We start from the raw sequence: 27,999 nt of genomic DNA on the forward strand, positions 1-27,999 counted from the left end.
AGGTCACAGCCAGGCAGCAGCCCCCACTGCCAGACTGCTGCAGTGAGTAGAGGGGGCAGGGAACTCTCAGGGCTGCTCCAGCAGTCCAGCTGGTACAAGGGATAGTGTCCACAGGTACCAATTGGCTGGGCCCCAGAAGCCCCTGAGAGGGAGGAGCCCTGAGCTACTTGTCAGGGCAGGTTTTTGTACTGATGGGAACAGCACAGGTGCTGGCCCTGGCTGCAAATCCAGGAGAAGCCAGGCAGGGTTATTTTGCCCCAAGTGGCACAACTTACCCCACACCAAAGTGCATGTCCGGGCATGTGCGCTGAGGCAAAAATCCCTGGCTCAAATTTGTACCGCTTCTATCTGAGCTGCTGCAAGCGCATGTGCTTGCATGTGTGAATGCGCCCTTAGATTGTTATCCCTGAGCCATCTTTCAAATGCATGAGTCATCTCACCCTCTTATTCAAGATTCATGTTAAAACAAGTATATCTCATAATGAAGTTTCCTACAGAGAGAGAATGCTTTTGTGGTGACGGCACTGTACTGGAACTCAGCATATTTTGGTTTCAGTTCCTGATTTGACCACAGCCTTTCTGTGTTGACCGTGGGCAAGCTTTTTTTTCATGAAATGAAATTTTCAGTTAAATATCCCAGAAAATTTTAGCTACTTATTAGTAATTTTGGATTACTCCTTACAACCCCCTCCCCCATCGCTTCGGGCCCAACCCCATTCCCCCCGGCGGTTCAGGTCCAGGCCCAGTCTCCCCCTTGCCACCATGGTCCCAACCCCATTTCCCACCCCACCTTGTGCCGCCTCCAAGGAGCCTCCATCCCCACTGTCATGGCAGTGTTCCACCACATGTGTCTCTGTGCAGAGCACTCTGATTGGTTGTTTCAGTAAGCATTGTGATTGGCTGCCAAGACAACCAATCAGAGTGCAAATAAAGTGTTAGAGACAGACAGACAAAGGTTTTTATATAGAATTTTATACAGTTTCTTGTAGCACCCACATCATAGCATCTGAGCACCTTGCACTAGTATATTAATATGCTTAACATCAGTTATGAATAGCTTGTTCTTTTTTTATCATGTACACTTAGAATGTTTTTATGCAGCAGTGTTGGAGAATGCAAAGTCAAGGTCAGAGGAGAAAAAAAGCACACTTCACATACCAGTGGAAGGTAGTGAGATTACTACCCACAGGTGTTCGTTATAGTCTTGGATCCACCCCAGAGAAAGCCTTGTGACAGAAAGTTCTACTAAACTGCTAACTGCAATCCTCATTCCTGAGTCTTACGCCTAGACCTTCAGCTAGATAATTGAGGACCTTGAAAATTGACTGATATAAAATTGTTATAAAATGAAGCAGGTAGATTTACATTTATTTCCTATGTTTGGAATTAGCTGCTCTATGTTCTTTTCTCAGTCATTGGTATAATCCCTTGTCCAAATGCTTGAACTCTTATCATAGAATAAAAAAATGAATTCAATAAATTGTACTAAGTTATTCTCTCTCAAGTTGTTAGAAATAAAGTTGTTAAAAATACCTGCAGCTTTCTACTATTGAACTTTTTACCTTCCTGTGAGCCTGCAACTTTCTATCATTGATGAGATGGCAACACTGCCATTTCACTTGGGAAACTTTTTGTCTTGTAGCCTTTCTTCCCTACCCTCCTGATGATAAGAATTATCTCATTTGCCTAGATGTATTTCCACTCTTAGAAAAATAACAGATTTCTTTGTTTAAAGATTATACTATATCAGTTAGTATCAGAAAGAATATGCCACCCTACCAGTAAGCCTTTCATTTCTTCTGCCCTGTTAGATAAGCTTCAGGATACAACTGGTATCAGTTGTGTCTGAATATAAAGGCAGTGGCAAGTTGCCATAAAAATTAATAGTTGAAAGAAAAATGAGGAAGGTAGATTAAGCAAGCAGTCTGATGGCAAATATGAATTGCCAAAATGCAGAGCAGAAAGGAGAAAACTAAGGGGAGACTGGATCTTAGACAGACACTCACCCTGTTCATTAAACTTTAATGTTTGTATCAACAGCTTCATATGACAGGAAATGATCTGGCCGTTTTGGTCACTTATTCTGGATGCCCTTAGTTTCACAGTGCAACTGACAAAATGGATTATACCTCTGAAGAAGCTGCAACTGAATATTCCCTCTGACTTTAGTAAGGAAAGTGCAAGGATGAAATCTGTGGACTATTTGCACACCGTCCAACAGAAGGATACCACCTCCTCTCCTCCTGCCCCCCATGCTGTTGGGTTGAGCAACAAGGGACTTTTCTCTGTCGTATTCCTGTGGCTTGCAATGCTCCTGTCCTCTTGTCTTGCAGCAGTGTCTCTTTACCATGTTATCACACTGAAAGCAGAATTAGCAACTCTCCGCAGCGAGCTGATCTACAAGGTTCAGTCTAGATCACCACTACCCCAGCCACTGGTATCTCTGGACAAGCATAAAGTGGATATCCCTACTTTCTCCTCCTTGCAGATAGCAGCAAGTACCAAGCAGGTGAGTTTCAGTGGCCTCTCAGACCTGTTATTGACTGCCAGGAAGAGGAGGGGGTAAGCATTCTGGACTGTTTCCATTGCTATAGTTTTGCTTGTCATCATCAGGAAAACAGGCTGCCTGCTTCTGAGGCAGGTGAAGGTGACCCAAAGAAAGGCTGGAATGAAGGTAGAAGCAGGGAGAGACGGTCACTTCAACCCACAGAAGAAACAGGTATGGAGCAAGGGGGGAGTGGTATTGCTGGAGAAAAGAGGTCTGGGTACTACAGAAATGTAGGGGATTTAGCATGGGATTCCAGGAAAGCCACACAGCTCAATTCTTACTCTTTGCTGCAAGCAGGCTTTTGCAGACACCTGAATCCCTTCTGTTTTATACCAGTATAGCAAAGAGTTTTAGCATTGGAGGTATTCCAGGAATGGAATACTGGTTTCTTTTCCCCTAATCCCACCCAGTGCATGGTATTTACCTATGCATGCTTTCTGAATGTTTGACTTGTTTGAATTTGCATCCCAACCTAGTTCTCATAAAAGAAGCAGTCTAGAATGAAATAAACTGGAGCAGTGAATTTCAACAACTCTGAACTGTTTTATAGCAGTCAAACTCCATGGTTCATAATTTAAGCTATCATCCTGATGCTGTCACTTTGGTCCAAAGTGGGGAAAAGGAATGTTTATTTCCAAAGAATATAAATGTCCTTTTTCTGGGAAAATCCCTTTCTTATGAAAACGAGAACTGCCAGGAGCTTCATAGCTTTGTTTCGGGAAATATGACATTTCAAAGAGAACATTAATTTGTATTCATCTACAGACGCAATAAAATGATTCCAGCAGATTAGTCATTCATGGCAGTATGTTTACCTTAAAGAGAGAAATACTTTTTTGTGTTAAGACAACGATGACTTATATTAGTTGCTTTAGTTATATTATGTAAGAATTCTCTCTCATGACTGAACTCTTGGGTTTTAATTTTTTTTAAAGTTGAAAATAAAGCTTTAAAAAACCTTTTTCATTGTATTGCAATAAAATGCCAAATTTCTTTATTTATTTGTTCCCTCTGTGGATTTAAGACATTAGCCTTATTATCCTTCAAAGTCTATTGATGCCCATGGAATAAAGTGGAATAGATCTATTGTTCTCAGAGCGTGAATTTTTTAAAATTAAAATACTGAAAACAATTACATTTCACAATTAAAGGAGCTTCTAAATTGGTAAAAACCTCAAAAGGATTCTGTTATATCTGTTTGGCTTAGCTTAATTAATTAAATGATTTAGTTAAATTGGAGCAGTTGATGTTTTTCAATCCTAAATCAGATTTTACTATAACAACCAAGGGCATTTTTAAGCAGTCACCTTCCAGCAACACAAACTTCTTATTTAATAGACTAAACTGCAATGTACTGTCTAGTTAGTAACTGACCTCAGAAAGAAGAACCCCGCAAAGGACATGATACAGAACCCCATTGCATTAAGTGGAATTCTTCCATTCACTTGAATTTGGACAAGGCTGGTAATTTAAAACAAACTGCATATACAGCATTGAAGATGACAAGTCTTCAGCTATTCCAGTCAGGCAGCCCAAACAGCTTTTTATGTTATGGTACCAAGGTCATTATCAAGCCTTTTGTTTTGTGTTTTATTTAAACTAAAAGGAATTCCAAGTAATCTTCTATGCCTACTAGTAAAAGTGAGGAAACATGATCTTTAACGCACATTATGGAACCTAATGCTCTATAGGTTTTTCAGCTTTTCACATATCTATGTGGGCATTTATCAATTTCTTTTTAGCATTAACTCCTAGAAGAAGGTTTCAGATTGGATGAAAGGGAAAACTTCTTCACAGTTTGTGTGAGTGGACTCTGGAATAGACTTCGGGGCGGGGGAAGGAGAGGGGGCGGGGTGCAGGCACCTACCCTGGAGATCTTCAAAAGCAGACTGGACCACACATCTGGCTGGGGTTATTTGACCTCAGCAGTCTTTTCTGCCAAAAGCAGGGGGGTTGGACCTGATGATCTCATGAGGTCCCTTCCAGCCCTGAATTTCTGTGCATCTGTAAAATTTATGTGAATTAGTTAGGCAAGACCATTGTATTAAGCATACCCTTTACTTGGCTCCCTTTGCAGTCAAAATCAGGTTGTTTCTCATCCAGATGACCACTTGGAAACATCTGCAGTTTATTGCATGATGATTCACATAGTTTAAATTAAAACAAATTTCAATTGGCTTGGCATGGAAATAGAGAGAAACACACAAAATAACAGGATTTAAAACGAAAACCACAGTGAGTCAGTGGATTGCTATGAACTGACAACTTTATGAGGCCCAACAATTTGGGTTACAGAGAATTAGTTAATGAGGTTAAAATCCTTAAGATTAGGATCCGAGTCACAGAAGGACCTTTATATCATGAATGCTCCACATGAAGTGACATCAGCGTGTGTCTGTTTGCTTAATAGCTGTATTTTCCAGGATTAGACTTTCGACACTGATTTTTGTGAGCCCTGGCTGATCTATTTGTCTTATAACAGAGAGACTGGAGTAGCCAGGAAGGTTGGTAGTGTTTGTGGTCCTGAATCTTTTCTTATATGTAGTTGTGGAAATGGAAATAACCATTGTGGTTTCAATTGTTGACACTCCTCAAGTATTACCACACCATCACAATCATTGCAGGCTCTGAAACATCCAGCTTATTCCATTTCATTAACTTTAAAACAATCAGCTTAAGTTTCTTGCTAGACCAAAATTTTAAACTAATTTCTGATGATCTGAATTATACTTGTTAGATTACTGATTGTATTTCACTGAAAAGGTCATGGGGTTAAAATATTTCATATTTAAAGTGTGTGTGTGTGTGTGTGTGTAGGTACACACATACACATGCATATATATATATTTTAAATGAAGTAAGTAATTTATATTTATTAATATTAATAAATTAATATACTTTATTAATTTATATCTGACTTTTCTAGTGAATATATAAGAGATTGTCCTTTTTTGCTTTGTATATGAAGAGTCCTCTTTTGATTATTTTTATCTAGTTAAAACATGGAAGAAAAATCCCCAAACATATGTGCATTTTTTTTTTGAATCTATAGACCCAAACCAGTGTATCAGCATGGAGCCCCTGCTTCTTTTCATTTGCTGTTAAGTCCTGCATGTCGAAGTGGCCTCACAATAGAACTTTGTTTCAATGAAGACTAGAGCAAAAATAATTGTTGCAATTATTTTCTTTGTTTTAAAATGTATTTCTTCAGGATGTGCATATGTCCACATGATTATATATAAATCAATCAAACATCAGAGCTAATACAATCTGTATTTTATGAAAGTTAATATCTTAGAAAATTGAAAAGATGAAGTTTCTATTCCACATATAACTGATTATATGGTTATCAGTGAAAACCAGAGTTCTTTCTGCATTGAGTAGGAGTTTAATAGACCTAAAGAAGGTACATATGATTAACGCCAAGGCAAATATATCTGTCATAAGTGGTTTGATGATCTATCTAAGAGCAGGGATTCTTTTTTTAATTCTCTTGGTAGAGGGAAACTTAGGATCCATAGCAGAACTAAAACCAATCCTGTATATACATCAGAGTTGCATTTGATCCTTTTGTTGCTAGTGTGCTTTCTCCATGAGAGCTATGCACTCTGATGTCCAAAAACAAAAACGTCACCTAAGACAAATACGGTTTTGTGTGCTGAAGTTTTATCCCCAGGTGCATTATAGACCTGATTCAGATACTATTGGTACAAAACAAAAATAACTTTGTTTCAAGTTAAAGGACATCAACATTACCACCCTTACAATTTTAAACTTTGGTAAAGTTTTGTTTGTGGTTGTTCCAGAGGTGAAACGGGGGACATTTACTTTGATGTACTAAGAAATCTCAAAGCACTCAGTCCAATTCCCTTGACAAAGACTTAGCTTTCCTTTAAACAAAAAGAATTCTAAATAGTTCATGGATCAGAATGACAGACTTACTTGTCATGCAAGACAGCAGCTTTTCATTAGGAACTCTTCAGCCACACTTCTGCAGATACCTGTGTCTAGACAAAATACAGAGCATTATGCAAACATGAAACCTAGCTGGAGCTAGTGTTCAAACTGTTCATCTCTTCAGTTCCCCAGATCAGGAGTTAATAACCCATAGCCTTTAGGCCAGATTGGCCCACAGAGCCACTACACATGGGGCTTTGGCAGTAGAAGGCTTTGACGTTCAACCGGGGCTTCTTCCATGCCACAGTGGGGAAAAGCAGCAATAGCAGCAGATGGGTCCTAGCACCAGCACTATACCTAGACTCCTGGCGGCCCCAGGTGAACTTCTAGTATCGGATCCCCCTTCATCAGAGATAATGATAATAATGATAATAAGACAACGGGGGAAAATTACCATTTTCGGGCCCCTTTTCTGTCTGGGCCCTGGGCGGCCGCCTGATTTGCCTATGTCTGTACTGGGTCTGCCTAGCACCCAGCTGCCTCTTACCTACATTAGGTCATTCTAAGCTGTGGCCTGAAAAGTTGCCAAACACTGCTCTAGATAGTTGTTTCAATTTACTCAGCATCTATTACTGGTAGCACATTAAATACAACAACATAGAGCATTCACTTTTCACTTTGTAGTAATTTTTGGGAAAAAACCCAAACACTTATGACTGAAGTGTATACAATAAAACCCCTTGAATCAGGGAGAAAGGCCCCTTAGTGTTTCTGCTGGTTTAAGGTAAAAGCTACAGCATAAAATACCCTTAACATATTTTTAAAATACTTCTTTTAATGTTTAAAGAGGGGAACATGGCAGTTCTCAAAAAGAAAAATCCATTTCTGGAAAAGAAAAGTGATGTTGTTTGTTATTGTTTCTGCTGACAGCAGAGTAACTCAAAGAGGAAGCTGCCCATCCTAAACAGAAGGACAAGGAGTGACTTAATCAAGCATATGCCGTTTAGTATAAAAGAGTCAATTTACTACATGAATGAATTAATACTGTTGCATATTATGTGAAATACCAAGCACTCAAAACACTTACACAAAAATAAACCCTCTTTTATTACAATAATGCTAATACTCTACAATTACCATAGGTACTAAATGGCTGAATCATGCTAAAACTTCCAGTTGTAGTTCATCACACAATGTGGGCCAGTTTAAGATCAAAACAATTCAACAAATATTTTGCAGACATTAAGCAGATCTGAGTCATATCCTGTAAATGTGACCACCATCTTTTTTTACATGACCTAGGCTTTCCTTACTAGTTTATTTAACTTAAGGATTTATAGGACATCACTTAATAAGTGCCTGATTATTTAACTAGTCATAGAAAGGCAAAGCCAAGACTAAAAATGATACTTCAGCTACTCTGTGAATGAAAAATAAAGCAGCTAATGCCATAAAAAATACATGGGAATACATAGAGAAATGTGTATGACTGTATAAGTTTCAGGAAGTCCAGGGAGATTAGACAAAAACAAGGAATGAAGGGCTCAGGAAGCTTTTAAGTGGAACATTTCTCCAGAGATAGAGGGTTCTACAGCTGATATTTGCAAACTTGAGTGCCTGAAGGCATTCCTAAATTTATAATTAGGACCTAAATAAGTGTGTGTGTGTGGGGGGGGGGGGTCCAACAAACTTTAGCCTTCTTTTATTTCAACAAGAATTGTGAGTGTTTTGCATCTTGGACCACCTTTAATCAGCCCCTCAGACAATATTTAGGCACTTGACTTTATGCATGCATTTGTGAACATTTCTTTAAACAAATAATACTAGACTGTAAAGTTCTGTCAGTAGTTGTTAGAGTGGTTATGCAAACTGGGTTATATAAAGTTAGCAGAGAGAGGACCTGATAATTATAAAATCATAGGAAATAGGGATTAAAGGAATATAGGAGAAAATAGGCTAGATCATCCAATCCATCCCCCTGTTCTAAGATGAAATCATTTTTACCTAAACCATTGCTGACTGGGGGTTGTCTAAGCTGTTCTCAAAAATTTCCAGTGAAGATTTCAGTCATTATTGTCAATCTATTCTACTGCTTAACTAACCTAAAATTAAATTCCTGATCTCACTACCACCCACCTCCAGTTTCTAACCTAAATTTTCCTTGTTGCAATTTAAACTGACAATTTTTTGTCTTACCCTGGAGTGGAAATGGAGAACAGTTTATTACCTTCCTCTTTGCAGAAACCTTCTATACACTTGAGAACTGTTACTATGTCTGCCCTCAGTGTTTTCTCTAGACTAAACAGATCCATTTATTTCAATCTTTCTTCATGGTTCAGTCTTTCTAGTAGGGCTATACGAAGCTTCAGGTGCTGGCTCAATTCAGAGGAGATTCAGCCCCATTCGTTGCCCGAATCTCTGAATTCGAATCAAATCAGGAGACCAATAAAAAGGTCCAAATCGATTTGAAGCCTCTGAATTGATTCAGAAAAGATTTGAAAAAAGGTTCGGCAATTTGTGCAGTCCACGCTCCCCACCACAGGGAGCTGGACCTGGACTCTGTGCCAGTGGAGTGGGGGGGCTGGAGGAAGGAGGGGGGACCTTCTAGGCCCTATCCTTTGCCTGCTCCCCCAGGCCCTCTGAGCACCACCACCTCCGCCCACACTCTCAGCCCCGTCAATGGCTGCCCTGCCCTGCCCCAGCATCCCGGCTCATAAAAAAAGAAAAAAAGAAAAAAATGCCCCACACTCACCGGCTGATGCAGTGGCCATCAGGGCTTCTGGGGGCTTGTGGCAGAGCTCCCCATACAGTGCAAGGCAGTGGGGGACAGCAGGGATTGCCTCCCTGCCTGGCAGGAGCCGGTGAGTGCAGAGCATTTTTAAGAGCTGGGATGCTGGGGCTAGGCAAGGCAGCCATTGATGGGGTTGGGAGAGTGGGCAGAGGGTGGCCCTGTTTGATTCAGAGATTTGGCCAATTCGGCGGCAGCCAAATATCTGAATCAGATTCAGCTGAATCTATTTGGGACAGTGATTCGAATCACCAAATCGGATCACTGTCCCCTGAATCAGCCAAATCCGAATCCAAAGTGAATACTAGCCACTTCGCACAGGTCTACTTTCTAGACCTCTGACCTTTTTGTTGCTCTCCTTTGTACTGTCTCTAATTGGACTACATCTTTCATGAAGTGTGATGCCCAAAATGGGACATATTACTTCAGTTGAAACTTGATTAGTGTTGCATAGAATAGAAGGATTACTTCATGTGTCCTGCACACAACATTTGTGTTTCTACATTCCAGTCTGATATTTTCCTTTTTGGTGAAAACACAACAATTTTTACTCACATTCCTTTATGATCTACTATTATCCTCCAATCCTTTTCTGCACACCTGCTACCTAGCCACTTGTTCTCCCTTGATATTTCTGCAGTTGATTATTCCTATTCTATTTAGTTAAAATACTAGCTTTGCATTTGTCTTTATGGAACTGTATTCTATTTATTTCACACAATTTCTTTAATTTGTTGAAGTCATTTTGAAGTGTAGTCCTGTCCTCCAAAGTGTGTGCAACTCCTCCCAGCTTGATATAATCTCTACATTGTATAAATATATTCTTTATTGCCTCAGCCAAGTCATTACAATTCCAAGCAGCATCAGATCCACAGCATATCCCTGGGGAACCACTTGATAGACCCTTCCTGTATTTCTGACTAACCATGGCTGTGTAGAGAAATCCCATGTGTAGAACTATAGAGCCAGAGCAACAGCCTGTACCAGCGGCAAGACCTCAGTAGATGCTTTGAAAATAAGCTTGCATTGCTCAGTTGTGAAGGTCAACACCCTTTTAGTTCTGTCTGTGTTTGCACATGCATCTGGAGTCACTAACTTCTTCAGAATTAGCTGTTGAGCTCAGGGAAGAAGTTATACTCAGCAACTTGACTTTCTATTCTTTCATTGTGCCCTGGGGGAGTGTAAGTTGGAAAAAAAAATTATCATTGCAAGAGGAGGAGTTTTCTCCTATGTAAGGCTAGCTAATTTTTACTGCCCCAAGGACAATTAGCACTATACAACTAACTAGTCATCCCGATGGTATTTAGACTTTTTTCTTCAGTAACTGTTATAATGCATTTTTAGATTATCTTAAATCATTGTTATATAGTTGTACCACTATTAACCGTATTATTTATCATTTATTAATGTGAACTGCACATTTAAAACTCAAATCTGAATATTTTTCAGATATCTTGGTTGTTCAGTCCAGAAATGTTGACTCCTTCAAATCCGTTGTTCATAGTATTCATTCTAGTATATGTTTGTATGGTTGGTGTTGCATTAACTAAGGCCTGTTTTGTTTTGTTTTTTCTTGAAATCATATAACTGTCACTAAATGTTGCAGAGAAATCAATGTTGCAGAGGAGCCAGGCTGAATTCCCCAGCTAGATTCTTTACTTTTTTTTTAAGAATCAGTCATTTAATTTGTTTTGGGTCTGATTCAAAAAAGTACTTAAGCATGATGTTTTCATAGCTTTAGGCATAAGTATTCCCATTGAAGTCATAATAATATACTTTGTTACACTGGGACTTGGATGAGGATTATCTATACATTTTGGGGAATTATTAAATGAACTCCAAACAAATATGCTGCTGTTGATAGCCCCATACAGATTTTGGCTACTTGGATATACCTGTGACTATTTTGTGGTTTTAAATAAGAGGATCATTTTGTTAATGAGCATTTGCTCTTGTAACAGCAAACAAAACTGCAACATTTTATTTTCCTTCCTGTAAAATAAAATTGAATATATACTTTTAAAACGTGGTTTCTGTCCAGTGGCACTAATGGATAGGTGCATGTATAGCTTTATTTAGTGGTTGCAAATAGAACCGCAGTTATGTATAATATCTGATCATAGGCCGCTTGTTACAGGAAAGCTTTTCAGAAAATGTCAGATCTTTAAGCTATTACTGTTCAATAAGTACATAGCAGGGCCTGCAAATAATATATAGTTTTGTGACTATGTTAATAATAAACAAGGCCAGGTTTTTGGTGTTAAAGTCAGTGGACTTAGTTTCATACTAGCTGAATATCAGGCTAGGAGGGTTTTAGTTGAAAAGAGACATAATGATAAATCACAGAAGTAGCAGTGACAAGCAGGATTGTGCATAAGACTCCAGATCTCGTCTTTGTTCCTTTAATTGAATTGTAGAGGCTTCTTTTCTTTTCCTACTTCTTCGTAACCAGTGAACACTTAATACAGTTAAATAAAAAAAAGCACTATTATTGATGACAATGAATTAACATTTTTAGGGGCAGATATTACCTGTTTTTCCCAGTTTACCAGCTGTGCAACTCTAGGAATTTTATTTCACTCAACCCAAAGGCTTCTCTTTTTGGTAAGCTACTTGCCATACCAGTGTGAGGGAAGAAGTGAATAGAAGAGTGTTCTGTGTTTTGTTTTTCTGTTTTCTTGTATCAGAGATTTAGAGTTCTTTAGATTCTTTCTTTAGAAGTTTTCTGGTTCTTATGCCATAGGAATTATTGACAGATTCAGGGCTGCATTTTGTCACAATAAATAATGTCTCACCCTGCCAGTGGCCCATTGGCGTGAATGGGATTACTTAAAGAGTGAGGCAGTCTTCACTGTGAGTTAGGTTGGCAAACTCTGTCCCATAGTGTTTCTGAAGGGATTCAGCAATCAAAGTCAAGATTGTCTTTTCATCCTACCTAGTAAATTATTAAATTGCCAGGCACATCTACTTTCTGGATTAATAAATAATGTCTCCCCCTGCCAGTGGCCCATTGGCGTGAATGGGATTACTTAAAGAGTGAGGCAGTCTTCACTGTGAGTTAGGTTGGCAAACTCTGTCCCATAGTGTTTCTGAAGGGATTCAGCAATCAAAGTCAAGATTGTCTTTTCATCCTACCTAGTAAATTATTAAATTGCCAGGCACATCTACTTTCTGGATAATACTGTAGATGCTTTTATTCAATGCCTTTCACTCTCAAAAGGAATTCTGGGGCTTAAGCCTTATCTGCAATTTCTGTTGAAATGAATATAACTTTATAGGTTCTGTTTTGACCTTTCTTATGATTCCTGACACTTACTTCTCTGACCTATTTTTTTTTAATGTGACTTAAACAATTTTAAAGAGATCCACCATTTTTAAATTAAATAGATTTTGTGACTAAAGACAAAATTCACACTGGTCCCTGATTTAGGCTTTAACATACCTGACAGTGTCAGGAGGGTGATGCAAAGAAATACGTACTGTTTCCTTTACAGGAGATGGGGAAATACCGGCACTGTCAAAGAACCCAAACGTTGAGCCAGGAAGCTAATTAGAATTTTAGCCAATAGGAAACAAAGGGTATACTCCTGCCCTTCTTTGGATTAAGATGCTTGAATCAGAGCTATCCACTTGGGATTCAAAGTGAAAAGATCGCTCTCGAGGGTGACACTCCCTCTGCCTGAAGATGGGTTTTTATACCCAAAAGCTTGCAAAGAAGAATTTTTCCAACTATTTTAGTTGGTCTAAGAAAAGAAATCAGATTTACCCAAATAATCTTGTCTGGTCTTGAGGGTAGACACTTACTTGGCAAAGCAATGGTGGTATGCCTTTTCCCCCTTTTGTACATCAGCCTATTGATTTGAGCACTCATCTAGGAGGTTATGGATTTTCCTGACCCTAAGGGGATTCAAACTCACCATCCTCACTTCCTAGAGGAGTACTATTACCACCAGATTATGGAATAGTCCAGGAAGTGTTAGTGTATTCAGCCGAGGTAGAGTGGAGGGGAGTCTGGAGCTCTGGTCCTTACTTCCAGGGTTATTTCTGAATTTTAGTCCAGCTCTCCTTGTCCTGGCAGGGTAGTCGAACTGCCACTGTATTCCAAGGGTAGAACAGACACCTGTTTTATCCTGGCTCTGATTGTCCTGGGCATCAAAACAGGTGCAAGGCAATAATCTACATGGACAGCTTGCATGGCAATTAACTAGAATTAGCCACAGTTGTCCCAGGGACAAGTGTCATTTCAGATGCTTCACAGAGACAATAGCTTTGGAAATCTGTAGGATCTCAGGATAAAAGACGTTGGGAGAGAAATCCAACATCTGTTATTAGCCTAAGGCTCTTTCTTGCTTGCTCTCCTTCTGGCCCCATGACTCTTAGCTACACTGTAGGTCAGTGTCAGCTGGAGTGGAAGATGCCACAACACAGGTTGTTTTATCACCTGGAGGATAAGGCTTTTTTTTCTGAAGTGAGAGCTGTAGCTTTGAGTCTCCTCAGGCTTAAACTGGGGCTAAAACCCAGGTCTCCTGCTGTTTGGCCAGGTGCTCTAACCATTCAGTGGAAGCTCCTCCATTAACCATATTTTAAGAAAAAATGACCAAGGCTGCTGCATTTGATATCGAATGCAGTGTTATCCTTGCTTTAAGCATTCTATGAACATATCTAATGCATTGGGCCCTTAAGGGCTACTGGGTGACAATGGAGCTTAAGCAGGAATTATGCACCAAGGTGCTCTGATAGAGTTTCTGCACACATACAGAAGCTCCCCAGCTAGGCACCTAGGGCAAAACATATAGGGCTCCTATACATGTACACGGAGCTGAAAATCCAGTGTATTGAAGCAGACTTGATTAATTAAGTCTGCTGGAGCACAAAAATTGATGCACTTCAGCAGCCTTCCGCATCACGCGTATCAACATTGCCACTCGTCTCCGTGAGAAAAAAACGGCAACAGTGCATTTTGAAATAAAACATGTTTGAGCTTTAGTTCAAAGCATCCTGCCACCATTATTTCAGTGCAGGAACACGTGGTGATGCTGATATATGCGATGCACAGGCACATTTAATTAGCACGGCTCGCTAATTGAAGTGTCCAGCACCGCTTCCCACAACACACGTAAAAATGCCTGTAGGTGCAAAGTTATTTAGGTGTCCAAGTTGTTTTGTGACCAGTAGGGTAGGAGTGTTTGGTTTTTTCGTGGTTGTTCCACATGAGTTCTATTCAGGTACATGGTTTTCCAACATAGATATGTCCCTAAATTCTTATCTCCTGTGTTGTCATCTAGCATGCAGAGTGCCCAAATTTTAAAACAGTTCATTAGTTTTGACAGATACTAAAACATTCATAGCATTAATTGCATTAATTTCTCTCAACATCTTAATTCCCTGATTAAGCAATCTTAGTTAAGATGCATTGATTTTGAACAGTAGGAATTCTTCGTATTTTTTTAATGTAATATAAAATGAATCTGTATGTCATATGGACTTCTATTGATATTTTATGTGAAGCTAAACAACTCTTTAATGTTCTAAAAATACCTTTAAGAAGTTTGACATCCATTGTGACTGACAGTTCTCTTTGTTGGGTTTTTAGTTAGAAATCTAATTCAACAAATGAAGCTGGCAGCTTTCAACTCACTTGGCTTAATGTTACAATATTAAACAATATTAAATTATATTAGGAGTGAAGATAAAATACTGGTGCTTTATACTGTCCCAGTGCTTGACTACATAAACTGAAATCTCATACTTACCTAGTACCTGTTAAAATGGTGAAAATGGTGAAAATTTGCCTTTGCCTTAGCATAACTCACAAGTGTCTGCCACAACAAGAAATAGGAGAACCTGTTTCCAGGTAGTGAGACTAAGAATATCTGCCTGATGATTCTGCTTGCACTGTTTTTTTCCACCAAGATCTTAAACCACTCTTTGAGTGATTTTCTTATAATATGTGTTTCTTTGATTTAAAAAGGGATATGTTTGCTTTGCAGTGCTACAGGCCTGTTTGCAATTGATTGCTGATAGCAAAAGTGATATCCAACAAAAAGGTAAGAGTCAAGCTCAAAAATCCACCCAGGACTAGGAATATATTGGACCACTGTGGTGAAAGCGCACTAGTTTCTGTAGGCACAAGGGAGCATGTCCTGGGTGAACGTGGGACAGCATTTGGTATGAATCCAGAGTAAAGCTTGAACCCAGGCCTCCACCTCCATAGCAAGATGCCTTAACTAATCTGACACCATGCTCCATAAAAAAGTATGAGTACATGCTACATGTAGAGTAATTACCTTTTCAAAAGAGGAAGGAGGGACACATGCCCACCTTCCCCCAACCACCACTGCCAAACCAGAGCTGAGCAGAGTGGGGCAGATGCGGACTGCTTGCTGCTGGCTTAGGGGTCCCCACACTGCTGCCTTTCCCTTGGGAGCCCTGTGCTGGCCGCATGCCTCCTGCCCACCCAGCAGCAGCAGAGGACACAACTCGATGCCACCGCCACCATTGCCACCACCCCCACTGCTGCTGAGTGGGCAAAGGGTGTCTTGCCATGGAAGTGCAGCAGGGTCGGGAGCCCTAAGCTTGCAGTGGGCAGCCCGCATCCATGTCTGCCCTGCACACAGATCTGGGGGGCATGTGTCCCCTGTGCCCTCCACCCCCTGGATAAGCCATCCATTGGTCCATTCCACTCCACACCTAGGCCTCACACACTGCCCTAGCTGGACAGCACACACAGCCTTTGCCCCACTCCCTCCATCACCCTGGGGGGGGGGCCTCAATCTGATCTTCCTCCTAGCCCCCTCTACCTCCTGTCCCCCACAGACTTACCTGCAGGGAGCTGCTCTCCATGCTTCCTGGCTTTGGCATGCACATGCATGCAGTACCCCCTGCTTCCCACCTCCGGCAGTCCCTTGCAAGGCTGGAACACTGCTGCCTGTAAGGGGAAACCTGCCATTTCCCAATCCCTGCAGATACTGCAAATCCAGAACAAATGCTATCCCAGAGTCACGCAACCCAGGACATGTCTATACATTGCAGGACTGTCCTGCCCAATTAGAGAAAAGTGGTCACCCTAGCTACATCCTTGTATATCTTGAATTAGACATTGTCTATATGCTGTCTAGTGACTAAAAATAATGTAAGTTTTTCAGCTGGATAATTTTCGCCGATTTCCTGCTTGTTTCAGGAAATTATGCTATTTTTCCAGAAGTCAGCATTGTTATATTTGGGGAAATGGAAACCAGAGTGAAATAGCTATGTTTGGTTTTGTGGAGGGGGTCATTGTTTGTTTTTGGGTTTGTTTGGGGTTTTTTTTGGGGGGGGGGGGAGGGGGAGGTTCCTCTTACCAGACACACTTCTCTCTCTCTCTCTGTCTTAGATGATTCAAGCATTGTCCCATGGCTTCTCAGCTTTAAACGAGGAACAGCTTTGGAGGAACAAGGAAATAAAATAGTGGTCAAGGAAACAGGTTATTTTTTCATTTATGGCCAGGTAAGAACATTTATTTGAAATGTAATAGCTGACTTTTTAAAATCTTCATACTGTGTGTTTAAAATCTATTTTTATTCATTCTTTAGGTTTTATATACTGATACAACATTTGCTATGGGACATCTAATACAGAGGAAAAAGGCCCATGTATTTGGTGATGATCTCAGCTTGGTGACATTATTTCGTTGTATCCAGAACATGCCTCAGTCTTATCCAAACAATTCATGCTATACTGCTGGTAAATATCTGAGTTTTTGGCTTTATTTATTTATAGATCTGTACTTCATGTAATCTATGGTGATACATTATTTCATATTTTAACAGTTATAAAGAAAATGGAATACATTTAGAAATCATACTATTTATAAACATACAGTGTTTTTTTAAAAATATATTTGTGTGCGAGTATAAATGCCTGAAACAATCCATAAAGAGTGTAGTTATCACATTAACATCATCTTTATGTGTGTCTATATATGTGTGTATATATAAAATCTATATATATTTAGATAGTGCAATAACTATTTTAGCACCATGGTCCTCTTTAATAAATTAAATCAATTATGGATATAATTTGGCCTAAATCTGAAACCTTTACTCAGGCAAGGCTCACATTAAGATGGTGTTGGCTTTGCCATTCCTTACAAAATCATTAACTTTTTCTCAAAAACCATCACAATGCTTGAGTGTTATCAAATTGCTTTAGATTAGTTATGCATTTATTGGGGGGGGGTTAGTTGATTACTAAGATATTTATATGTGAAATGTTTCCTCTTTCATTCACTCCAATTTGTGATTCACGCAGTGATTATATAGTCTGGTCACCATTTCACAGTTCCAGAACTGGTTGTATTGTGAACTGAGAGGCTAGTAACAATGAACTGTGGCATCACTGAATGTATCAGGTACTTGGTACATGATAAAATGCAAAATAAAGCTTCTATTCACAGAGTCATCTTGCTAAACAGCAAAAATGAGGAAAGGCAGGTACAGAAGTAAGGGCCTATTGAATAAGGTTTGATAAAGTGGAGTTTCATAGTCCGTGACAATGGTTCCTTAAACTCTATAGGGAGATAAGGTAATGCACACATATTTAGAGCACTCAGCAGGGTGCTAATAAAAAGTATTAATCTGGCATAAGTGTACACGTCTTGATTTACAGACATGTCTGGTGGGAATTAACTAAGTTTCCATATAAGCCAATAGTAATTTTCAATCACCTGTTATGAGGAGCAGAGTTAGACTGATCCTGGTGACTCTTGAAAATATCATTCTAAAGGTGCCTAAAAAGCTAGATGACTATATATCTATATTTTATTTAATAAAGCAGCTTATTAAAATCAAGGAAAGAGATTCAAAGGTATGGTGGGCCATAGTATCAGTGAGTACTTGGATTTCTGACACAAAAAGAGTAATCTATTTGATACCGTCTGGTAGAGCTATAAGTAAAATATTTATATAAAGATATTTCAAATCTCTTGCTAGGCATTGCAAAACTAGAAGAAGGGGATGAGCTTCAACTTACAATACCACGGAAAAGAGCCAAAATATCACTGGATGGAGATGGCACTTTTTTTGGTGCAGTTAGACTCTTGTGATGCTCTGCATTTATACATCATGCTTATCAACATTTCTTCTCTTTGTGTCATTGAAAAACAAATTGAAATACAATAAAGCTGCCAATTCAGTCTTTTTTCTGAGCCCTTGCATTTGGTTTAATGAGCCAGCCCAAAACAGGAAACCCAAAGACATGCTTGCGGTACACAACCGTCATGTGAATTACCAGAAACACAACTTATTTTAGGCGATAAAATAATATAAATAACAGCTAAGAGAGCATGTCTTACAGTTTTGAAATTACTTCTTGTCTCTGATGCAAAGTAAAGAGTCCTCCAACACTACAACACTGACTGCAAACTATCTTAAGCCAAAGTAGACCATTATGAATACTAGAGATCCTAGTTTTCTCTGATAAAAGAATCCCTAATTTTCGGATTTAAAAAAGTAACCCAAAATTCACATTTTTCCATGATTAAAATGAAATGTCACAATATAGCAGTGTTTCATTTTTATCATGGAAAAATGTGGACATTTTTATCATTAAAAAGTAATGTTGGGGTTACTTTTTAAAATCTGAATATTGGGCATATTTTTGCCAGAGAAAAACCAGGATCCCTGGTGATTACTAATTCATTATCCATGTAATATTGAAGTGAAATGATCACATCATATTTATATATTGGATAAATCTAACATCTTAAACATGAAATGTTTTATTATTAAAACAAAGAATTTTTAAAAATCGAGTGGAATTTTCATTGTATATATGGAAGTACATTAAGAAATACAGATAAATTTGCCTGGGACAAAAATAAAATAGTGTTGTGGTAGCTGCGATGGTCCCCAGAGTGTCTGAGAAGCTAGATTTGTTTGGTTATATCTTTTTCTTGGACCCACTGTATAGTTGGGAGAGATGTCAAACAAGCTTTTTGGCACAAAATTGCCCTTACTTGAGCAGAAAGACTCAGTTACAGCCGCATTTAACTAATATACCATATAGAACAATTTTTTTTTTTGTTTAACCTCATTTTGGAAATGCTCACTTAAAAAGAAAAATGGGCAGTAAACCTGTAAGAGACAGTTACAGATCAAGTAGAACAAATGGAAATAGATGTACCTAATTACTGAAAAGAATTGGACTGTTCTAAGGGAAAAGGAAGAGGGGTATTATTATTATTCATGGAGTAGAGAAGTTAGTATTGTAATGTTATACTGAGATATAAAGCCATTGTTTGTGTTAAATCCACCAGTTTTTTGTGTCCAGAAAAGTTATGTGTTTTTTGTTCACAGGCCTGTCTCCTAAAGGTACTGTTTAGACTTTCCCTGAAGACTAGGGCTTTGAGGTCATAGATGGAACTGTTGTTCTGTGAAGTGTTCTCCCACTGGTATGTCTGTCCTTTTATAATTTTTCTATGACAGTTCATTCTGGAGTGGAGTAGTGATATTGGGCATTTATACACATACATTTGTCTACTTCAACGCACCAGAAATCTAGCACATCAGAGCAGACTTGATTAATCGATAATCAATTAATTGGCTGATTAATCGAGTCTGCTCCACACGTGAGCTAACATGCCTGGTGCTGTATCGCATGCATTTGTATAAATGGTAAAATGTGCATCAGTGCTGAGAAAATGGTGCCGGTGCACTTTTGAACTAAAACGCCTTCAATGTGTTTTAGTTCAAAAGCGTGCCACTGCCACTTTGTCAGCGCTGACTTGCATTTCCCTGTTTATACAAATGCATGCGCCACAGCCCCGGGTACTTTTAAAGGCACCCAGCGCTGTGGTGCAAGCATGTGCACAAATGCCCTTAAGGTCAAAACAGAAATGTATCTCCCAGGTCTAGCTCATGGCACTTCACAGAAAGTGCCATGAGTTAGACTGATTCTCCTGACCTAAAAGAAATTAGCTGTTGGGTCAGGAGGGTAGGGGATCAAGCTTCAATTTGGAGCCGAACCAGGGAGAGAGGCTGTGTCTCTGTAGCCCAGGGGTGGGCAAAATGCAGCCCATGGGCCAGATGTGGCCCACCAGGCCATTCTATCCGGCCCGCAGGACCCCTAAAAAATTTAGAAACTTTATATTTATCTGCCCCTGGGTACCTGTCATGTGGACCTCGATGGCTTGTCAAAACTCAGTAAGCGGCCCTCTGCCAGAAATAATTGCCCACCTTTGCTATAGCCTCTTCCCCAAGCTTTGCCCCCCACCCCTTCCCTGCTTCCATTCTGTCTCAGGATGAAAGGGGGAGAAGACAGGGGAGGAAAGTCCAGTCCCAACTGTGCTGGAATGGGGGGCAGTGAGTGGATTGGAGCCCACCTTGGGGAACTCCAATCCACCTGCCCCACCTCTAGCACCAGCTGGGCCACCCCCCGTCTGTGAAGTGTTCTCCCACTGGTATGTCTGTCCTTTTATAATTTTTCTATGACAGTTCATTCTGGAGTGGAGTAGTGATATTGGGCATTTATACACATACATTTGTCTACTTCAACGCACCAGAAATCTAGCACATCAGAGCAGACTTGATTAATCGATAATCAATTAATTGGCTGATTAATCGAGTCTGCTCCACACGTGAGCTAACATGCCTGGTGCTGTATCGCATGCATTTGTATAAATGGTAAAATGTGCATCAGTGCTGAGAAAATGGTGCCGGTGCACTTTTGAACTAAAACGCCTTCAATGTGTTTTAGTTCAAAAGCGTGCCACTGCCACTTTGTCAGCGCTGACTTGCATTTCCCTGTTTATACAAATGCATGCGCCACAGCCCCGGGTACTTTTAAAGGCACCCAGCGCTGTGGTGCAAGCATGTGCACAAATGCCCTTAAGGTCAAAACAGAAATGTATCTCCCAGGTCTAGCTCATGGCACTTCACAGAAAGTGCCATGAGTTAGACTGATTCTCCTGACCTAAAAGAAATTAGCTGTTGGGTCAGGAGGGTAGGGGATCAAGCTTCAATTTGGAGCCGAACCAGGGAGAGAGGCTGTGTCTCTGTAGCCCAGGGGTGGGCAAAATGCAGCCCATGGGCCAGATGTGGCCCACCAGGCCATTCTATCCGGCCCGCAGGACCCCTAAAAAATTTAGAAACTTTATATTTATCTGCCCCTGGGTACCTGTCATGTGGACCTCGATGGCTTGTCAAAACTCAGTAAGCGGCCCTCTGCCAGAAATAATTGCCCACCTTTGCTATAGCCTCTTCCCCAAGCTTTGCCCCCCACCCCTTCCCTGCTTCCATTCTGTCTCAGGATGAAAGGGGGAGAAGACAGGGGAGGAAAGTCCAGTCCCAACTGTGCTGGAATGGGGGGCAGTGAGTGGATTGGAGCCCACCTTGGGGAACTCCAATCCACCTGCCCCACCTCTAGCACCAGCTGGGCACCCCCCAGATCGAGCTTCCTCTGCTCCCTACCCCCCGCCCCCCCCCATTCTGAAAACAGCACTAGGAGCAGTGCTGGGCTGCATCAGCCAAGCCGTGATCCTGGCGCATGCAGACAGAAATTAATGAAGGTACTCCACTCTGAAGCATCTTCATCTGAACCCTCACATAATGATGGTTCAGACTGTGGTAGAATTGGGCCCTTTTAAAGCACTCTGCACTTGTCTTTGGTCACAGCTGTAGAGTGCTTTAATGGGCCAGATTAGGCAAAAAATGTCACTTCTGTCTGCACCTTCAGTTTCACCTATATTGTTTCTATGATGGCAATTGGCACATTGGATGAGGCATGTCATATGTGGTAGAAATAAGTAGGTTCCATGGATTATAGTGGTTTCATTGTGGGGAGATAGTGGCAGTGTGTTGGTAGGCTTTGTTTTTTAAGGAAGAGTCTAAAGATGATGAAAAGATTAGTGCTTTTGCAAAGGTTGTTTGGAAGCCTGCATTTGAGAGGCTGAGAATAGGTCTCTATACTTATGACCCTTTTTTTATCATTGGCTGTAATTATTTAATGAACTCTCACATCAAAATAGAGGACAGGGCCACCCAGTTGCAAGTGGGAGAACATTTTTAACAGAACAGCCATTCTACCTCTGACCTGTCTTTTAGGGAAACCTACACAATACTTTTAGAAGATGACCCTGAGAATACTAAACTTTTCTGGGAACACATACCCGAAAAGCATAGACTTGAACAATGGTCTAATTGTACATTACCATTAACCTGTTCTCTCTCCTAACTTTTCTGTACTCCACAGTTAATAGTACTTCTCTTACTTTTTTCAATGGTCTTATTTTTTAACATAATTAGGTTTCTCTATTTCACTTTTTTCACTTGATCTATAAATGCCTCTTATAACCTCTTATTCCATGGATTTACTGCTTACTTCCCTTTTTATGCAACTATTTTCATTTACATAATAGTGTTAAACAAAAGTCATTGTTCTATCTACTTATTTAGATGAGACTGTATCTGTGTCTTTTCTAGAACTGAGGTAGGGCATTTTGTGTCCCAAACTTTGTGTAATATCTCTCTCAACTAAAGACTTTCCAATTTGACTAGGTCTCTGAATCCTAGCCCTACCCTCCAGTGTATCTGCTATTCCCCTCAGCTTGGTGTCAAACATGCTGAGGGTGCACTCCATTCCATCTTCCAGATCATTGATAAAGATATTGAACAAAACTGGTCCCAGGATCGACCCCTGGGGCACTCCCCTTAATACCAGCTGCCAATTAGACATCAGGCTATTGATTACTATCCTTTGATCCCAATGATCCAACCAGTTTTCTATCAGCCTTACAGTCCATTCCTCCAACCCTTACTTCCTTAGCATGCTTGCAAGAATGTTGTGGGAGACTATATCAAAAGCCTTGATAAAGTCAAGGCATATTACATCCCTTGCTCTTCCCACATCCACAGAGCCATTCATGTCATCATAGAAGGCAATCAGGTTGGTCAGGCATGACTTGCCCTTGGTGAATCCATGATGACTATTCCTAATCAACATCTCCTCCAAGTGCTTAGCAATGGATTCTTTGAAAACCTACTCCATGATTTTTCCAGGGACTGAGGTGAAGCTGACTGGTCTGCAGTTCCCCAGATCCTCTTTCTTACCTTGCTTAAATATGGGTACTATAGTTGTCTTTTTCCAGTCATCTGGGACCTCTCCTGATCACCACGAGATCTCAAAGATAAGGTTCTTAGGTACCAAATAACCTCTTTTTCTTACAACCATGTCTTTTCATTTTTGTGATTTCCTTTACCTAGAGAAAAATGCACATTTAATTTGATAAGTTCTTTTAAACTTGATATAAAAGTGATGTTCAGCTTCTGGCCTGTTGACTGAATTTGGCTCTCAAGGGATAACCAGGGGTCCAGATATTTGTCAGTCGGGAAGAGTGGCATAATTGCTGAAGCCAGAAGGGGTCACAAGGTTGAGGACCACTGTGGTATACCATAAGAAGAGCAGACTGGAGAGTATGAGGGTTGATTGTAATAAATTGATGTGAAACAAGTTATTTAATATCTTGTCTCCATTGGTATGCAGCCATGAGAAGCAAATATATTTAATCACCACACAAGCATTTTTGTATGGAATAATTAATGTCTGTAAATCTTTTTTATTTCCTCAAGTCAATGACTTTATGCATGTAAGGTACTACTATTAATAGTATTTCACCTGTGGCACATATAATTGTTGTTTTAAACACCACAGTGACCAAAGGCTATCTCAGATCTTGTATTTCAATCTTTATGGTCCTTGGCAGACATTAAAAAAATGATTATGCATTTTGGAATTTTATCCCGAGTCCTTAAAATCTCAAATCCTGTCATGTCATGAGTTGGGATCAGGTATAAAAATGTTCAGATCTCAGTTGTGCAACTGCTGCTGTAGGGAGCCAGTCCCTCAGGCCATCTCCTTGTGTTTGGACCTTTAAAGGGTGCAGCAGGGTTCCCTGATGCTAGGTTGTACTTGAGCATTTTTCAATAGGTCGGAGGCAGCCCTGAGTCCAGAACCCTGAGCTGCCTCAGTAATCAGGTAGGCAGTGTAAATTGAACCAGGAGCCTGAGGGAATAGAAAGGGAAGGAAGTGATTAACTAGAACTGGACATGAAATGGAGTAAGAGGGTGATAAGGGTAAATTAGTTGGTATGGAAACTAAGGCCGTTGACACATGTTCAGTTAAAGATGCAATGGGATCTGATTTGGGATCCCAACAATTTTGCCTCCTGCCATATCACACATGTGTGGCAGGAGGCATGGTTGTGGGATCAGGGATCAGACCCTAATTGTGCCATAGTGCCGGTACAGGGAGAGCCTAGGATCATGATTCCAGGGTCCTCCTACACTGGCAAGTAACCTTATGCACCCTGCTCCAGGAGCTTTTAAGGGCTCGAGTACACTCCATGGCCTGGAATGCTAGTCAGCTGACTGGTGCTCTCAGCCATAGGAACACATTAGATCACTCTAGTACACTTCTATGGCTGAGAGTGCCAGTCAGCTGACTGGCACTCCCAGCCCCAGTTGAAGACAATAGAAGATGTATAATGAATGAAGCAAGGGACCGTGGGAAGAGAAACAATTGTTATGGTGAAGGTTATTCATGGCTGTCCTGGAGAACTGTATTCTATCCCTGTGCCTACTAGAGCTGGCTAAAAAAGTAGGGTTTCTGGTTATCAGGACATTTCTGTTCTTCAAAATTGATTTTGGTCCAAGTTACAATGAAACCAAAACTGCTCAAAAATTCAACTGGACTGGAAACTCCCAGACCCTGTAGCCACTCAGTGGCTCACATGGTCCCCATTTGAGAGGTAGACCTGCCAGCAAAGGGCCATAGGTCTCAGAACCCTACACTTCTTTAGGTCCTGCCAGCCCAATTGCTTCAAGGCCAAGGACCTCAAAACTCTGCCCCAGGACAGGCTTGTCCAGAAATCCAGTGGTGGTTCTGTAGAACCTTGTCCTGCATTCAGTAAATGGTAATTATGACATTATGAACAAAGCATTTGAGACTTTTGTGTTTTGGGGGATTTTTTTAATGAAATTTTGTTCTGTTGGAAAATTTCTGACCAGCTCTACTGTCTGACACTGAGTTCCTTAAAACAAACTTTTCACAGGTGTTCATCTGTTGTGTGTTCCTCATTTTGTGTAGGACCAGCTTAAGGCTATGTGGTCTAATTTGCAGAACTGCTGAGCTTCCACAGCTGCCACTGAAGTCTGTGGTAGCTCTACTGTAAACATATGGGATGCTATACAATACTGAAGTGGAAAAAATAGTTCTTATGCAACTCAAATGATATATATATAATTAGTGAACACTGGTCCTAAGCGTTCCCTCTGTAAAAGGGAATAATAATACCCTATCATTTCACTGGGATGTTGTAAAAATGAATGAAATGAATATAGCAACGTGTGCCATAAAAATAACTAATTCTGTCATCAGAGCTAGGTTTAATAGTGTGTAGTGAATAAGGCACTGGACTTCCCACTGAACAATAAGGATAGAAAAAAAAATGTTGCTCATTAAGTGAACAGTATCTGTCCTGGGGATTGAAAGCAATTAGGAATGCTGTGGGGAAAAAAATAACATGGGATTACACAAAGTTAATTCACTCAAGTTGTTCTGGCAACATTCATTCTGGCACTCTTTTTAGCCATTTTTCCTTGTGCAAGTAAATATAGAGGGGCCTGAAATCTGTTGTTCTCTCCCATCTCAGGTAGAATGTAGAGCCCTGATTCTAGTACTGCAGTCCCATAGTCCAAAGAAACAGGACTTTGTGACCACTAGATTTGTGTAACTGCAGATTCATTGGGCTGTAGTTCCATCTTTCTCAGGCTATGTCCCCACTCTGTTAGGCTAGGGACAGACATTCAAAAAGCCTGAGCCTAAATTGTTTCAATCTTTGCAGGTTAGTCTAACCTGGCTAGGCTAAACCAGTTTCTAACAGCACAGACATACCCTCTGGACTGAGGAAAATCAGGCACATGCCTGCAGTAGCTTAGGCTAGAAGCCAGGAGGTGCTAGCGCAGCCCTCCCTTCCATTCCACAGTGCTGAACTGAGGGGGGCGTAGGCAGGCCCTGGCAGGATGTTCTGATTAGGACCCCCCCTCCCCCAACAGAGCATTTATTAGCTCTGTTATCAGCATTTAACACTCCATCAGAAAACAAAGCCCCTCTCATTAGTTCAAGCTCTTTTTAAACAACTTCTTGCAAGGAAGGGAGAAAGGGAACATTCTAAGGAGGGACATTACAAGATACCTGTTGATTAGCTCCAAAAAGCCCTAAAGACACTGTCCTCTCTGCCTTACACAGACACCTCTCAGCATTAGCTAGCATACCACATACAGCAAGGTGGGGGAAAGCAGGAGGAAGCCAAGTAGATGCTCTGTGCCGGATCTCCAGCGAGGGATCAGAGGGCAAGAGCCAGGCATGCTGTGGAGCAGAGAGCCCCGCCCAGCCAAGAGAGCATGCCGGGATGCTGGGGGACTCTGGTTTATCTTAAACCAGCAAGGGGTCTGGGACAGACATTGCATAAACCGGTTTGACCCAAATCAGTTAAGTCTGATACTACATTCAATCAAGTTTATCTCAAACTGGTTTCAGCCATTTTCAGACTGGTTTATATGTGCTGAATGTCTGTTCTGTTACAGGTTTAAACCAGTTTCTGATCACTTTAAACTGGTTTATGTGTAATGTCTGTCCCTAGTCCATAGGGGTAAATCCAGGAAAGGTTAAGTTGCCCTGGGCATCCTTTTCACAGCTCCTATGCGGAATAGAACCATACCAGTTTTACTACAGCTGGGTATTGTACAGCCCCAAGAAGCATGGCCAGAAGTGTCTAATAGGACTAACTAGATATGGATCTTATTAACTGTTTCCATTTCTTATCTTGATGACAGCATAAGCTATGGAAACACAGTCATGACACTGATCTATGAAGCATGAGCATTAGGCAGGGCTGGCAGAGAATTCAGGAGGTTGTCTATTGGAAATAAAATGAAAGCTTGTTGTCTGGGTGGGGGCTATCTGAATAGTAAGTGAGCACTAATAGCAAAATACCTAGAAAGCCTAGCAAAATCAAACACCCAGTTGATGCTGAAATATGATAATGCTCCAAGACCTGGAAGCCCTCAAGACCTGGAACAGAATTCCATCAGAGGTGGTACAAGCACCTACTCTGGATTCCTTTAAGAGTCAATCGGACATTTATGTTGCTGGGATCCTGTGACCCCAGCTGACTTCCTGCCCCTGGCGCAGGGGGCTGGACTTTAGGAAAGCTGATTTCAATGAACTCAGGCGATTAGTCAAGGACGCACTGCAGAGTAGGAGTTTTGAAGTGATGGGAGCCCAAGAAGGGTGGCTGTGCCTTAAGGAAATGATACACGATCCCGATGTGAGGAAAAAGAGGGAAAGGGGCCAGGAGGCTTCCTTGGCTGACCAGAGAAATCCAGGGCAGCCTACAGGCTAAAAGGGGAGCATATAAAAAGTGGAAACAGGGAGAGATCACCAAAGAGGAGCACTCTGCTTGTGCTTGTAGGGAGAAAGTTAGACGGGCCAAAGCTACCATGGAGCTGAGGATGGCATCCCAAGTAAAGGATGACAAGAAATTGTTTTTTAGATATATAGGGAGTAAAAGGAAGGCCCAGGGAGGAATAGGACCCCTGCTAAATGGGCAGAAACAATTGGTGACGGACAGAGGGGACAAGGCTGAACTCCTCAACAGTTCTTTGCCTCAGTGTTCCTAAGCGAGGGGCACGACAAGTCTCTCACTGGGGTTGTAGAGAGGCAGCAGCAAGGC

The 27,999-nt window shown here is 40.8% G+C and overlaps 1 protein-coding gene across 3 annotated transcripts in view; it reads left to right on the forward strand.

Annotated features, from left to right (window-relative positions):
* The window catches only part of TNFSF13B (TNF superfamily member 13b), a 31,675-nt gene extending 13,266 nt beyond the window's left edge, over nt 1-18,409 (forward strand). For 2 of the 3 annotated variants that reach the window (XM_025194399.1, XM_025194400.1), the window contains exons 4-10: nt 1,087-1,355; nt 2,041-2,509; nt 2,614-2,719; nt 15,224-15,280; nt 16,606-16,718; nt 16,805-16,955; nt 18,203-18,409. In XM_025194399.1, coding sequence (XP_025050184.1) covers nt 2,057-2,509; nt 2,614-2,719; nt 15,224-15,280; nt 16,606-16,718; nt 16,805-16,955; nt 18,203-18,315 — 993 coding nt within the window. In that variant the 5' untranslated portion in view covers nt 1,087-1,355; nt 2,041-2,056 and the 3' untranslated portion in view covers nt 18,316-18,409. 3 annotated transcript variants of the gene reach the window in all.
* Nucleotides 18,410-27,999: the final 9,590 nt, after the last annotated feature.

This window comes from Alligator sinensis, unplaced genomic scaffold, assembly GCF_000455745.1.
Source record: "Alligator sinensis unplaced genomic scaffold, ASM45574v1 scaffold1532_1, whole genome shotgun sequence".
Lineage (NCBI taxonomy): Eukaryota > Metazoa > Chordata > Crocodylia > Alligatoridae > Alligator > Alligator sinensis.